At 29.4% G+C, this 12,919-nt stretch overlaps 2 protein-coding genes across 2 annotated transcripts; one reads left to right on the top strand and one right to left on the bottom strand.

Annotated features, from left to right (window-relative positions):
- LOC130668036 (arrestin homolog) lies at window positions 1–4,109 on the top strand. The gene is made up of 5 exons (XM_057470023.1): window positions 1–157; window positions 226–347; window positions 1,081–1,608; window positions 1,683–1,871; window positions 3,002–4,109. The coding sequence occupies exons 1-5, from the start codon at window positions 91–93 to the stop codon at window positions 3,314–3,316; spliced, it is 1,221 nt and encodes a 406-aa protein (XP_057326006.1). The 5' UTR covers window positions 1–90; the 3' UTR covers window positions 3,317–4,109.
- LOC130668035 (general transcription factor IIE subunit 1) lies at window positions 3,802–10,072 on the bottom strand. The gene is made up of 7 exons (XM_057470022.1): window positions 9,874–10,072; window positions 9,605–9,808; window positions 7,642–7,808; window positions 7,410–7,538; window positions 7,114–7,340; window positions 6,459–6,895; window positions 3,802–4,460 (listed from the first exon to the last, which is right to left on the bottom strand). Exons 2-7 carry the CDS (start codon window positions 9,729–9,731, stop codon window positions 4,285–4,287), a joined length of 1,263 nt encoding a protein of 420 aa, XP_057326005.1. The 5' UTR covers window positions 9,732–9,808; window positions 9,874–10,072; the 3' UTR covers window positions 3,802–4,284.
- Window positions 10,073–12,919: the final 2,847 nt, after the last annotated feature.

Here is a 12,919-nt window from a genome sequence, read left to right as displayed (position 1 = left end):
GAGATGTTTAAGCTTTGAAAATTGTCACTTCTGGGCGGGATACAAACTTTGGTATACTAATTCTTCAAGTTTTTATTTACCGCTAGCCAAATGTTTCCACTGCTGCTGCTGGCCTACGTCGTGGCTGTTAAAGTTTTTAAAAAGACAACACCAAATGGTAATTTATTTTAACGTTTATTTATTATTAATATCTAGAAGTTATTTAATTAACGTAATTATTCACAGGAAAAGTTACAGTCTACCTCGGCAAAAGAGACTTTATTGATCATCTTGAGTTTGTAGATCCAATTGATGGTGTAGTTGTTGTTGAAAATGATTATCTTCAAGGACGTAGAGTTTATGGCCAAGTTAATATAAATATTATATTTAATATAAACTAGGGGTGTGTGAATCGGGTTAGAATCGAATGATTTGAATTTCCGAATTACTTGAAAAGTTTCGAATTATTCGTCAATTTTAGGGTGCATTCGAAATGCTCTAGTTCTAGCTCTATTTAAGTGTTGTCATAACGAGATCTAGAGCAGGAGCATTTTTGAATGCACCCTTAGAATTATACGAAAGTTTTTGAATTATTAGTAACTTTTCAAATTCCTCGATTTAAGTCGGGAAAATTTTGATCAGCTTTCAAATATTCAATTTTTATTTATTACACAGAAAAAAAGGATTTATTGGCGCAAGAAAAATTTTTCACTATGGATTGAATACAAAAATTTTCTTAGACTTGAAGCAAGAAAATTTTCGTTTTGAATTTATAATGCAGAAAATTTCTTAGGACACGTAAAACTTTTTAGCGCCAAGAAACCCTTTTTTTATGTGTAGAGAGCTTATTTTTTTAAGTAATCAAAATTAATTTTTTCGTAGATTCGTGTCTGAACTCTATTTGTAACTCTGACAAAAATTTGAATTATTGGAAAAAACTACAATTTTAAGTCGTTGAGAAGAAAATTTTGTAAAAGCTCGTAAATTTTTCGAATTATTCGATTCGATTCAATACGAATAATTAGTAGATTTGAACTATTCGCACACCCCTAATAAAAAATAATTATAATATATTTTTTAAAATAATTTATTGTACGTAAGGTTATTACAACATTCCGATATGGTCGGGAGGAAGATGAAGTCATGGGAGTCAAATTTAGCAAGGAAATGGTTATTGCCAAAGATCAAATAATACCGATGAAGAAAGAAAAACAAGAGACAACACCAATTCAAGACCGTTTGCTTAAAAAATTAGGTCCGAATGCTTTCCCATTTAATTTTGTTTTCCCACCCAACTCGCCAAGCTCCGTAACACTACAACCCGGTGATGACGATCAAGGAAAACCACTTGGAGTTGAGTATACGGTTAAAGTGTTTGTCGGTGAAAATGAAGAGGACAAAGGACACAAACGTTCATCGGTAGCTCTAGCGATTAAAAAACTTCAGTTTGCTCCAATTTCACGTGGACGCAGACTTCCAAGCTCTCTGGTATCCAAGGGCTTTACATTCTCCAATGGTAAACTAAATCTTGAAGTTACACTTGACAGAGAAATTTACTATCACGGTGAAAAAATAGCTGCTAATGTTATCGTTACCAACAATTCACGTAAAGCAGTTAAAAATATTAAGGTATTGAAATTAAAAAAATTATTTTGCACTTCAACAAACAATTAACTACTTTTTCTTACCTTATTTTATTTTAGCTGTTTGTAGTGCAGCACTGTGAAGTTACAATGGTAAACTCTCAGTTTTCTCGGAATGTAGCAAGTCTGGAAACACGCGAAGGTTGTCCGATAACACCTGGAGCTAATTTTACAAAACAATTTTATCTTGTGCCACTGGCCAGCAGTAATAAAGATCGTCGTGGAATTGCACTTGACGGACATCTTAAAGTATGTATTATATCATAGGTAGTATTTTGTGTGACAAGAGATGAAACAAGACGATTTCAGATGAAAGTGAAACACAAAATTTGAAATTGTGTTTTATCCCATCCCAAATAGCACAGAGACAACTTTAAGATGGCATAAAGAAGCCTTTTAAAAGGACAAGACTAATTTTGTTTTGTCTCACAGATGTTGGTCCTAGGAATCATAGGAAATTGGTCTTCTTTTTTCCATTCTAAGATAGTCATTTCACTTTAAAAAATCCGAAAAATGGTTAAACGGTGGGCCAACCCCAAAACTTCCAACTGTCTTTGAGCTCAGAGAAATTATTGGTAAAGTTTTGAGCTCTGCGAGTTGTCTGACGACATCTTCGGAACAAATCGACCGATTTGCTTTGCGGCAATCGAAAAAGTTGGTTGAGACTTGGATTTGATTAAACTTTGAAACAAATCGGTCGAGCGATTTACGAGTTATGCAACAAAAACTTGAAAAAAAATTTTAAATCGGTTGATTCGTTCCAAGGATTTCGTCGGACAAAAAAAGTTTACACACACACGGCCGGACGTCCACCCGGAAATGAAAATCGGACCTTTTTTTTGAAAATTTTCAATTTTTATAGCGGGAAGTTAAAAATCGTTTAGATGACTTTTTTGCCCATTATTTATACTTTAATGTTTTGTCGTCACTTGTGTCAAGTTTTTTGATTTCGGCAACATAAATTTCTGATTGTTTTGTCAATATTTTGATGCCTTGATAGGTCAAAAAACAGCCTCAAAACTTTCGTCTCATAAATGTCACTAAGTCAAGTGTGCTACTTGGGATGTCACCCAATATTTTTCATAGAGTTTAAATGTCTGGAGCCAGTTGAAAAGAGACAATTTAAGATCAAATAACTGCTGATTTAGTTAATTTGAATGACTTGTAATCATTATTGTGTTAGAATCTAATTTTTCGTTTCGATACTAAACGTTTTCTGCTGTAATGAAGAAATTGGTAGTTTTCAACCCATTAAATTTTACATCAGTAATCTAAAATTAGCTTGTTTTGATTGACTAAACAGCCATTTAAACTCTAAATGCCAGCTTAGAAGACATGAAAACTAATATTAATAATAATAAATATTATTTAATAAACAGGACGATGATGTAAATTTGGCGTCTTCAACAATGGCAGCTGAGGGTAAATGTCCCGCAGAATCTCTAGGTATAATAATTTCATACTCAATACGCGTTAAATTAAATTGCGGTACATTGGGCGGTGAACTGATAACCGACGTGCCATTCAAACTGATGCACCCGGCGCCAGAAAATGCCGAAAGGGAGAAGGCAAATCTCAAAAAATCAAAAAGTATCGACCGTGCACGTTATGAAAATTCATGCTACGCAAATGATGACGATGACAACATCGTCTTCGAAGATTTTGCACGATTACGTCTTAACGAGCCAGAATAAATTTTATTGGATAATTTAATAACAACTGTACTTTAATGCTGGTGCTATCTAATTACTCTGAAAGGGAACAATTACTCTCAATTAGTAAAGATATACATACATTTTTTTTGTTATATTGGATTGTAATTAATTGAATTTATCTATTTTTATTATCGAAAAATATTTATCGTGTGCTACTGCTCGCGTGGTGCTTAATCGAGAGTTGTTGGAAATCCTCTCAGAGCAGTTAGATAAGATTATTAGTGATGAAGCCTTTCAAAAAAAAAAAAAACTTAAGTATGAAGAGGAAACAAGATCGAAGAATACAAAAAAAAATCTATAATATAAATATAAAACAAGGTCGATTGCAAAGGATTAAAATAAATACAAATTATATTATAAAACTTTAATGGAAGAACTTTGATGAAAAAAAAAAAAAAAAAAAAAATGAACAAAAAAAGAGAAAAAATATTTATTAAAAAATAATACTTATTTATTGTCTTAGAGTTTCTACTCGATAGTGGTGGTCGGGTAGAAACTCAGTTATTAAGACAAAAAAAAAAAAAGTAAAGTAAGATTATTCGTTAATAATTATTATATTTTTAAGTTTAAAAAAAAAATATTTTTCCCGTTTCTCCAGAAGTGACTACAATCTTTATTTAATTATTTTATTTATTTAATACTATTGTTATTAATATTTATGAATATTAATCGTTTAGTTTAACAATAATATGGTATTTCCTTATATTGTTGAGTTGCGATTGTCCTGAACAATAAAATGTTGAATAATAAATAATTAAAAATATTTTAATAAGATTTACTTTATTTTATTCACCTGTAGAATTTATATTTAAAATTTTAACTTTTAAAATAACTGTATTTGATTACGAAAAAAAGAAAACAAAGGTTTTATTTATACAAAATAATACACATGATTGATTGATTAATTTAACAGTTTTGGATATAAAATTAATTACCGAGGATAATTTTCAATCGTACATGTCTGAATAGTGCTCTTGATAAGTTTGGATGTATGCTTCTTTTTCAGCGGGTGTCATTTCAGCTATCAGAGTATCATTGACGTCAGTAATAGCAATTGTTTTACCGCCTACACTTACTGTTGGTGCTAGATCATCATCTTCAGACTCCATGACTTCTATATCACCTGTAATTTATTTGTGAAATATTAATTAATAACGGAAGACATTGCGTTACTAATTCTAAAAGGACATATTTTTATACGCCCTGTCAGCTTTAGGGCTGCGTAACAATTGACCTGCAGACAAAATACCCGCAAACCAAAATACCCTCGAAAAAATACCCGCAAACTATAATATCCATAGATCTGAGACCCATAACAAAATACTTGCGACAAAATACCCTTTGAACAAACGTCTGATAGTTATAAAAACAAACAATCATTTAGATTAACACATAAGCTTGTAATCGTGTTGTGCTATTTTTTAACGGGGCTATTTTTTAATGATGTAGGTAAAGTAATGAAGGACAAACTCTAAACGACTAAATGTTTAATGAAAGAACAGCTTTTATTGTCAAATAATCAAAAATGAAAAGTTTTTCGGAGAGGGTATTTTGTCGCAAGTAGTTTAGTTTACGGGTATTTTGTCGTGGGTATTTTAATTTTCGGGTATTTTGTCTGCGGGTCAAAAGTCGTGATACTAAAGTTATCATCTTTACATGGTAAAATCTACAATTATTGATGATAATCAGAAATTATAACTTTTAATATCTTAACTAATTATAACTATTATTAACATCCCATAAAACCGTGTTTCAGCTCGGGAATTAAAATGAAACTTTTGACATCTCGATGACGCACAGTATATATAAAAAATTTAAGTTCAACATTTTAGCTCTCTTATAGGGTCGAGGTACCATTTGTGGCCACTGCTCCATTTTTGGACATTTAATACTTTATTTTAATTAATACAAAATAGTAAAATAAAATTTCCATTTTAATAGTGGGACAAAAGTGTTTCTAAACACATTTAAAAAATTAATTATCCTATTGTGTCTTTTACGAATTAATTTATTTAAATTTTTCACGTGTCCAAAATTAGCCCTAAACTCACCAAAAATGGTACCTCTACCCTACGTAAAATAACATATAAATTTGACGTAAAATGAAAACTACTATTTTACATCAAGTTTATGTGTAATTTTACGTGTGGGAGAGAGCGAAAGTTTGAAATGAAATTTTTTATGCGTACTAGAAATCATCGAGATGTCAAATTTTTCATATCAACTTTTGAGTTGAAATGTTGATCATTTAGAGAGTTCTCGTTGAAGTCAATTTTTGATCTCACGTATACGTGAAATATTTGCTTTAATTTGACTGTTGGTTGAGCTCAACTGGCTATTTGGGATCGTAATTCTTAATAACCTGATGTTAATAGTTACCATCAGCCTAAATAATAATTACTGTCTAAACTAATAAAGAATTTAAATATCGGCGTTACAGATCAAATGATGCTCCATTATTTTATGGTGTGAAAAAAATCCTGATTATCGATGATGATAAAGTTTTCCTTATCACTAAGATAATCAATACTTGGATGGTTGCTATTTTGATGATCATACCCAATCATTTAAAGTGATTAATAACAGCTCCAATATTTGGAAATTTTTATTATATTCGGACTTAAACGATTGTATAGTTACTTATTTTAATTAATGAAAGGACAAAATGTGCATGGCTAAAGTATGGATGTAAATAAAGGATTTAAATTTATATAAATTCATCCTATTTTTTGTTCCAGAATTTTTACAACCTTGAATGGTAACGGTCACCATCATCGATTGTAACAATTATAATCTTTGATAGTTACAATTAGCATCTTCGATAGTAATCGTCACCACCATCAATCGTTACTGTTATAATTCTCAATGGTAAAATTAATTATTTTACCACTGAAAAATTTTCCTACCATTTCAAATAATTGAAATTGAAAATTTAGTATTGTAGATAGTATAATAAAATTTTCTTCGTGTAATCATATGGTAGACTTCTTCTAAAACTGAAAATTGGAAAAAAATTTCTAAAGCCAAAAGGGTGTATAAAAATATAAGTCCTTTTGGAATCAGTAACACGAAATGATGATAATACTAGTTTTGTTAGAAAAATTTAATAAAAAATACAAACCAGTATCAATAGCTTGCATGTCACCCGCATCTTCGTTATCACTACTATCACTAGATTCTTGCGGAAGAACACTTTTAACGGCATTAGCAGCACTGTTGTTACTGCCTTTCTTTTCATGAGCCAGTAGTACAGACATGATATCATCGCCCTGTTTATTATTTGTCGATGTCGTAATAGTTGTCGCGGTAGCAGCGGCTTTATCGAGAATACTGTCTTGATTAGCACTGGCATCAACTTCAGTTCCATCATTCATTACTGTACTCTCAATCATCCAAATTGGCCGTTCCTTTCTCCGTGAGGCAGAGTCATCAATAGTCTCATCACCAATCGTCACTCCGACAGTAGTATCCTCAACAGCGAATCCTGATCCTCTTGAAGCATCACCTGACCATGGTTCACCTGGACCTCGTAGACCTCCAGATTTCTTTGTGTCAAGTCTAATGATATAATTATTATTTTAATTAAATTATTAATGTCAAGTAAAATTACTAGATAGACAAAAAGGATTTCTTGACGCAAGAATTTTTTTCTGGCCCCAAAAAATTTTTGTTTTCAATTTACAGTGCAAACAATTTCTTAGGGCAAGTAAAAATTTTTTGCGCCAAAAAAACCTTTTTTTCTGTATGTATAAAATATTATTAAAATAATCTTATACCCTCTGATAGTATTGATGTCAACTGGTTCAGGCTCAAGTATTTCAGGTGCAAGTTTAATTCCTTCAACTTCGTGTAATAAAATCCAAAGAGGCTGTAGTTGTTCGTTAAATTTGGCAAGTAATAAACGTGAGTCTTTTTTCGGCAGTGCTGATTGGTCTTCCTCAACAATTTCACGACAAAATGTACACCTAAATTCTTCAGTTGTCCCATCAAAAAGTTGATCTGCCTATTTAATGATAAAATTAATCATGGTACATTAAAAAAAAAAAAATAAAAAAGTAAATAAATAACTTACTTCGAGATCCGTGAATGTTTTTAAACAATTTGTACATTTAAAACTAGATCTACTAGTAGCATCTCTTTCTTCAGTTTCTAATTTTTTTCTCATTAAATCTAACTTATATTTAACTACATTTACAAACGTCTGAAACATATTAAAAAATCTATATCAAGTTATAACAATAATAATAATTAAAAATATAATTTTTATTTTGCTTGAGTAACAATAAAGTTTTTAAATAAATTACCTTATAATTAATAAAATAGTAATTAACTTTTTGTGCTTTTAAATCCTGTCCAGTTTCCATTTTTAATCTAACTTGGATAAATTTATCATTTTTAAGAGTTGATATTTTAGCTCGTAACATTTTACGTTCGAATTTTAGTAGTTCACAAATATCATCTTCTTTCATACCTAAAAATAATCATTATTTTATTTATTATATTTCAGTCTATGGGATAATTATTTAACCGACTAATTTTGGACTTGTTCGAAAATAGTCCAAGATATGAGTGATTCGCTCAATAGTGAACTTATTATGAACTCATAAAATTGTCAATTCAAATCATTTTTGCTTAAAAAATTAAAAAAAAAAATATAAACCCGCAAGAAAAATCTACACTAGTTTAAAACTGTCGTAGTATAGATTATTTAAGTTGAGTTCAAAATATGTATATGTTTACTTGAGGAAAAGAAAGCTAGTATGGATGAAATTTTATGACCTTAGGTACCCCTGAATAAGAAATGTGATTTGCTCCATGTTAAGTGTATATCTATGTATTAGTCGAATAAAACTGTTTTAAATCATTTTTCTTAATCAGGGAATTGGGTTGACGAGAGATTGAGGCCCATGTTGCAAGTAAACGCAAGGCAATATGTATGATATTTTAAAAGATATCTTTTTTATAATTTTTCGTTTTGAAAAAAAATTCCAAAATCATTAGACGTCAGCTAACTTCAATATCACAAATTCAACAAATTTAATTAGGTATTAGTGAAAAAAAAAATATATTAGACGACTATATAATAAAAAAAAAATTAGACTGTGTGTAGATTTTTTTCCAAGAATCCCATGATCAATCATCGAAATCAGTAAGTTTCCAAATTGATGATGAGATTTGTCTAATTACATTTCAGTGATAATAAAAATAAACAGAAGATTCTAGAGTTAATTTTACAGTAGACATTTTAATGAACAGTTAAATCCAAATCATATATTATAAATTCGGCAGTAATACTCGGACAGGTTGCTGTATTTTTTAAAATATTTAATACGAAAATTTAATAGTATACAATATAAATGCATTGTATTATTCTAAGCAAGTAAACATAAATAGAATGTATAGAAAATATTTATACTGTCTATAAAAATATAATAAGTAATGAAAGTGATAGGAAATAAATATGATAGGAAAAAGTATAGGAAACAAAAATTTTCTTCTTGAGGACAATAATTAAAATTAAAATAAATAATAACGAGCAACCTGCAGTCACTACGTGACTGCCCAAATATCACTACTAAATTAATAAAATACTCAGAAAAAAAGAATTTCTTGCCGAAAAAAATTTTAATTTGCACCAAGAAATTTTATGTATTATGAATTAAATACAAAAATTGTCTTGGGGCTAGACAAGATTTTTTTGGTCAAGAAATAATTCCTTCCACCGAGTAATTTTTTCTAGTTCTAAATAAATTTTTGTTTTCAATTCACAATGCAAAAAATTTCTTGGGATAAGTAAAGATTTTTTTCAGGCGAGTAAAGATTTTTTGTGTTTATGAATCCTTGTTTTTTGTATGCACACTTTTTTGGCTTTGAGAAACTTCCTAAAACCAAAAGGGGGTATAAAAATCTATCATTTTGGAATAAGTAACGCGATATAAATAACATAGCTATATATTCAGTGACATTCAGTCATATTTAGTGACAGAATAATTAAAATATTAAATTATTTAAAGAAAATAAATACGATCGTATTTTTTCTCGCGTAATTTAAATGTAATTCGAATGATATAGATAAATCTATTTATCTCAATACTTGGCAATTAAAAAGAGTTTAAATTATGAAGAGGCACAAATTCAAGTCAAGACCTATCTAATGATACCAAATTCATTAACATTAACTAATTCTATCATATAGATATGGCGGGAACAAAATTTTCCTTATTCTCTTAATAATATAGAATGATAATTATAATTAAAAATACTTACAAGGATTTCTCACGAGCATATCAATAATAAGAACGTCTTCGACAGAATAAAACCCTCTAACCACAAGTCGTGCTAATTGTTTAAGGCTACTAGGTACTTCAGTGACAAGTCTTTCTTCACCACTCATATTTATTTATTTATTTATTTTATTTTTTTACTAAAGAACAATAATATCAGTTGATCTAATAATATACCAGCAAGTTTCTGTATCAGAAAATATAAATATTAGTTAATTCTATAATTTATTTAAATATTGGTGGGGTACTAACCTTAAAAAAAGTTAATAAATATGAAATCAAAATGAAATATAAAATAAAATAAATTTTATTTTTAAATGAATGTTAATTTATGTACATGGCAATGTTAATTTATTAAAATATATAATAAATGTCAGATTTATTTATGATGTTTACTGCCGCATTTATTTTAAATTTTTGTCACACGTAGAAACGTTAATTAAGTAACACATGTAAATAATACCAACAAATGTATATGTACATATTTTTATATAAATGTATATAGTGTGTGTATAAACGGACTCTGTCACTCTGTCAATGATAAATTTTGAGTTTGGGTAAATGGAGACTTTTCTATGTATCCATCTCCCGATGATACAGATCGACTTTCTTACTTATCGGCTGAAAATTTTTAACAAAATGGCGGACGTTGTCGCTGTGTTTCCAAATGTGACGGCAAAACCGCAAGGAAACAAGGAAAGTAATGAAAGAGTTCTAAAACCAGGCAGGAGATGGCGAAGTGCAGTTTTATATGATCGAATTATGTATGATCTTGTAGTACTGTAATCTGTAATGTTAAATTATGATCAAAGTAAATTGGATATTCTGCCGAAACTTCAAAATTGCGCTATCAGGGACATTTTAGGAGTAAATAAATACACAAACATAAAATTAATGCTTGCTACGTTGGGCTGGATGTCAGTCAAACAAAAGTTAATGTTTAATTGTTGCTTACTGGTCTATAAAATGGTTAGTAACTTAACACCATCATATATATCTGATCAAATTGATCTTATAAATAGCAAACATAGCTACTATACAAGAAGCAATGAAATGATTGAAATTAAACATACACGAACAAAAACAACTGAAATTTTTATGCTCCTGAAACCTGTAAGTTAACTCATTTTTTTTCTGTATTCTGGCAATCAAATTTTAAATTTAATAATAAACACCAATAGTTACCTACTTCATTTCAAAATATTCTATGACTTTGGTTAGATGTTCTTCAAATGCAAAAAATTATGAAAATTGGTAATGTGATACCCATGTTCCGAATATCTGGCAAACGCACCAGAAAATATCAACTTTACATAAATTTTCCCGCATTATTGTATTCTGATTCTGATAAAATCGTGAATCTCGTTTAAGTCTATTTTGAGCCTAAAACAAGTATATAGTTTTGTGTATGAATTTTTGAAACTGCAAGCTTAATATTCTTTTCCATATTTACACAGAGTAATTATTCTCATTTGAAATGCTATATGGTGTTATAGTAAATTTCATTTAAATCCGAATTCACTCCGTCACTCGGCTCTCTTAAAATGAATCAATGAAAAATATCACAAATCAGTGAATATTCACTGCAAATCAGTCCCAAGTATATCACTAATTCAATCAGTGACATACTTGGGACTTTTTATGCAGTAAATATTCACTGATTGAAGTACTTTTCATTGATAAAAAGATATCACCCCGAATACGAAGTAAATGGGGAGCTTATTTTTTCAGCGGAGTGATTTTAGAGTGATCTGGATTTTATTTAATTCCGTATTCACTTTGATTCAGAGTTAATATTAAATTAAACCCTCCTTCAAGGTGAATTGCACTCCGAGGGAATTAAATAAAAAAAACAGTCATCTGCTTCTCATTCACTACGGATTTAATCCGCTTTCACTTCGCAAATTTTTTACAGTGTAACCATTGTAAATTTTATTATGGTCATAGTAATTTTTGCATATATTTGTTTAAATTTCCGTCAGGCGGCTAACATGATCCGGCTTTACTATGACATTATACACTGTGAAAAATTTTGGTGTAAAAATGGCCCCTGAGAACTTAACACGACCGTGTAGTATGAAATAACGGTGTAAAAAATCTTCGGTATAAATTATCCATCCGTGTAATTTCAACACAGTGTAATCTACTCTCTTCACACCATTCTGTGTTACTCGTTATAATTTTGATTAATGAGCAGCAATCGATCATTGAATATTTTTAACTACTTAATCAGTAACTACACTAATTTTATTTAGATATTAAATAGTACATTTTGAACATCTAAATATTTTTATGATTATTTTTCGATATTTGGTGTAATTTTTACACCAAAATTTTTTACACTGTAGCATTTCAAACAACAATAACTTTTCCGTGTGCAGGTCGAAATTAAATGAATTAATCACTAAAGATGGCTTAGAAAAATTTTATTTTATGCACAAGGAACTTAAAGGCAGTGAAATTTTGGTCTTTAAAGATCACAACATTAATTACATCTTTATTTTCTGCATACACTTTTTTTCCAAACCAACTCATTTATCTAAACTATTTTCATTTTCACTTTACTATTTTTGCCTACTACTTATATTTAAACTCGCTAACTCCACTGTACTTAAACTTCTCATAATTTATATTACACTCTCACGTTTTTAGTTTCTTTTCAACTTCACTTTCCTCAAGTCCGAACCACTACAAACTTATTTTAAAACTTTTACAATCAATTGCTTCCTCTGTATTCATTTTTTTTCTTTCAATCTATATTAATATTGATACAAATCGTGCTTTCATCAAAAATTAACACTGAAGACAGTTGCAGAATATTCAAAATTTTTCAGTAAGTTTTATCATTTTTTCAAACACTTTGATGACAGTAATTTTTGAAAGCACATCTCAAATTAAAAGTAAGGAGGTATATGAAAAGTTTTGTCCTTTTTATTTTAACTTAATATTTTATTTTTCAATTCAGTTCTAAGGTAAAAGACCTAATACAGAATTGAGGAACTATACGCAGATAATTTTTAAGTAAAAATTACCCACCCGTGTAAAACCATTCTTATTCATAATGAATTTAGATTTAAATTTCATCATGAAACTCAGATCGTGACACAAATATGGCTTTCATCATAAATTTGTATCAACAACTTTAATCTAAAGTTAATTCATTAGATTAATTTTACAATTGAAAATTATTTCCGTAAGCCGCAAGTACTTGATAGAAAAAATTGATTGGTAATTTCTGAATCGATAAATTTGACAAAATGTTTAATATAGTAAAAATTCGGTCAAGTTTCTATCGAAG

The sequence above is a fragment of the Microplitis mediator genome, chromosome 5 (assembly GCF_029852145.1).
Source record: "Microplitis mediator isolate UGA2020A chromosome 5, iyMicMedi2.1, whole genome shotgun sequence".
In the NCBI taxonomy this organism is placed as follows: Eukaryota; Metazoa; Arthropoda; class Insecta; order Hymenoptera; family Braconidae; genus Microplitis; species Microplitis mediator.
Note: the sequence above shows the minus strand (reverse complement) of the source record. Positions and strands in the feature narration are given on the sequence as shown.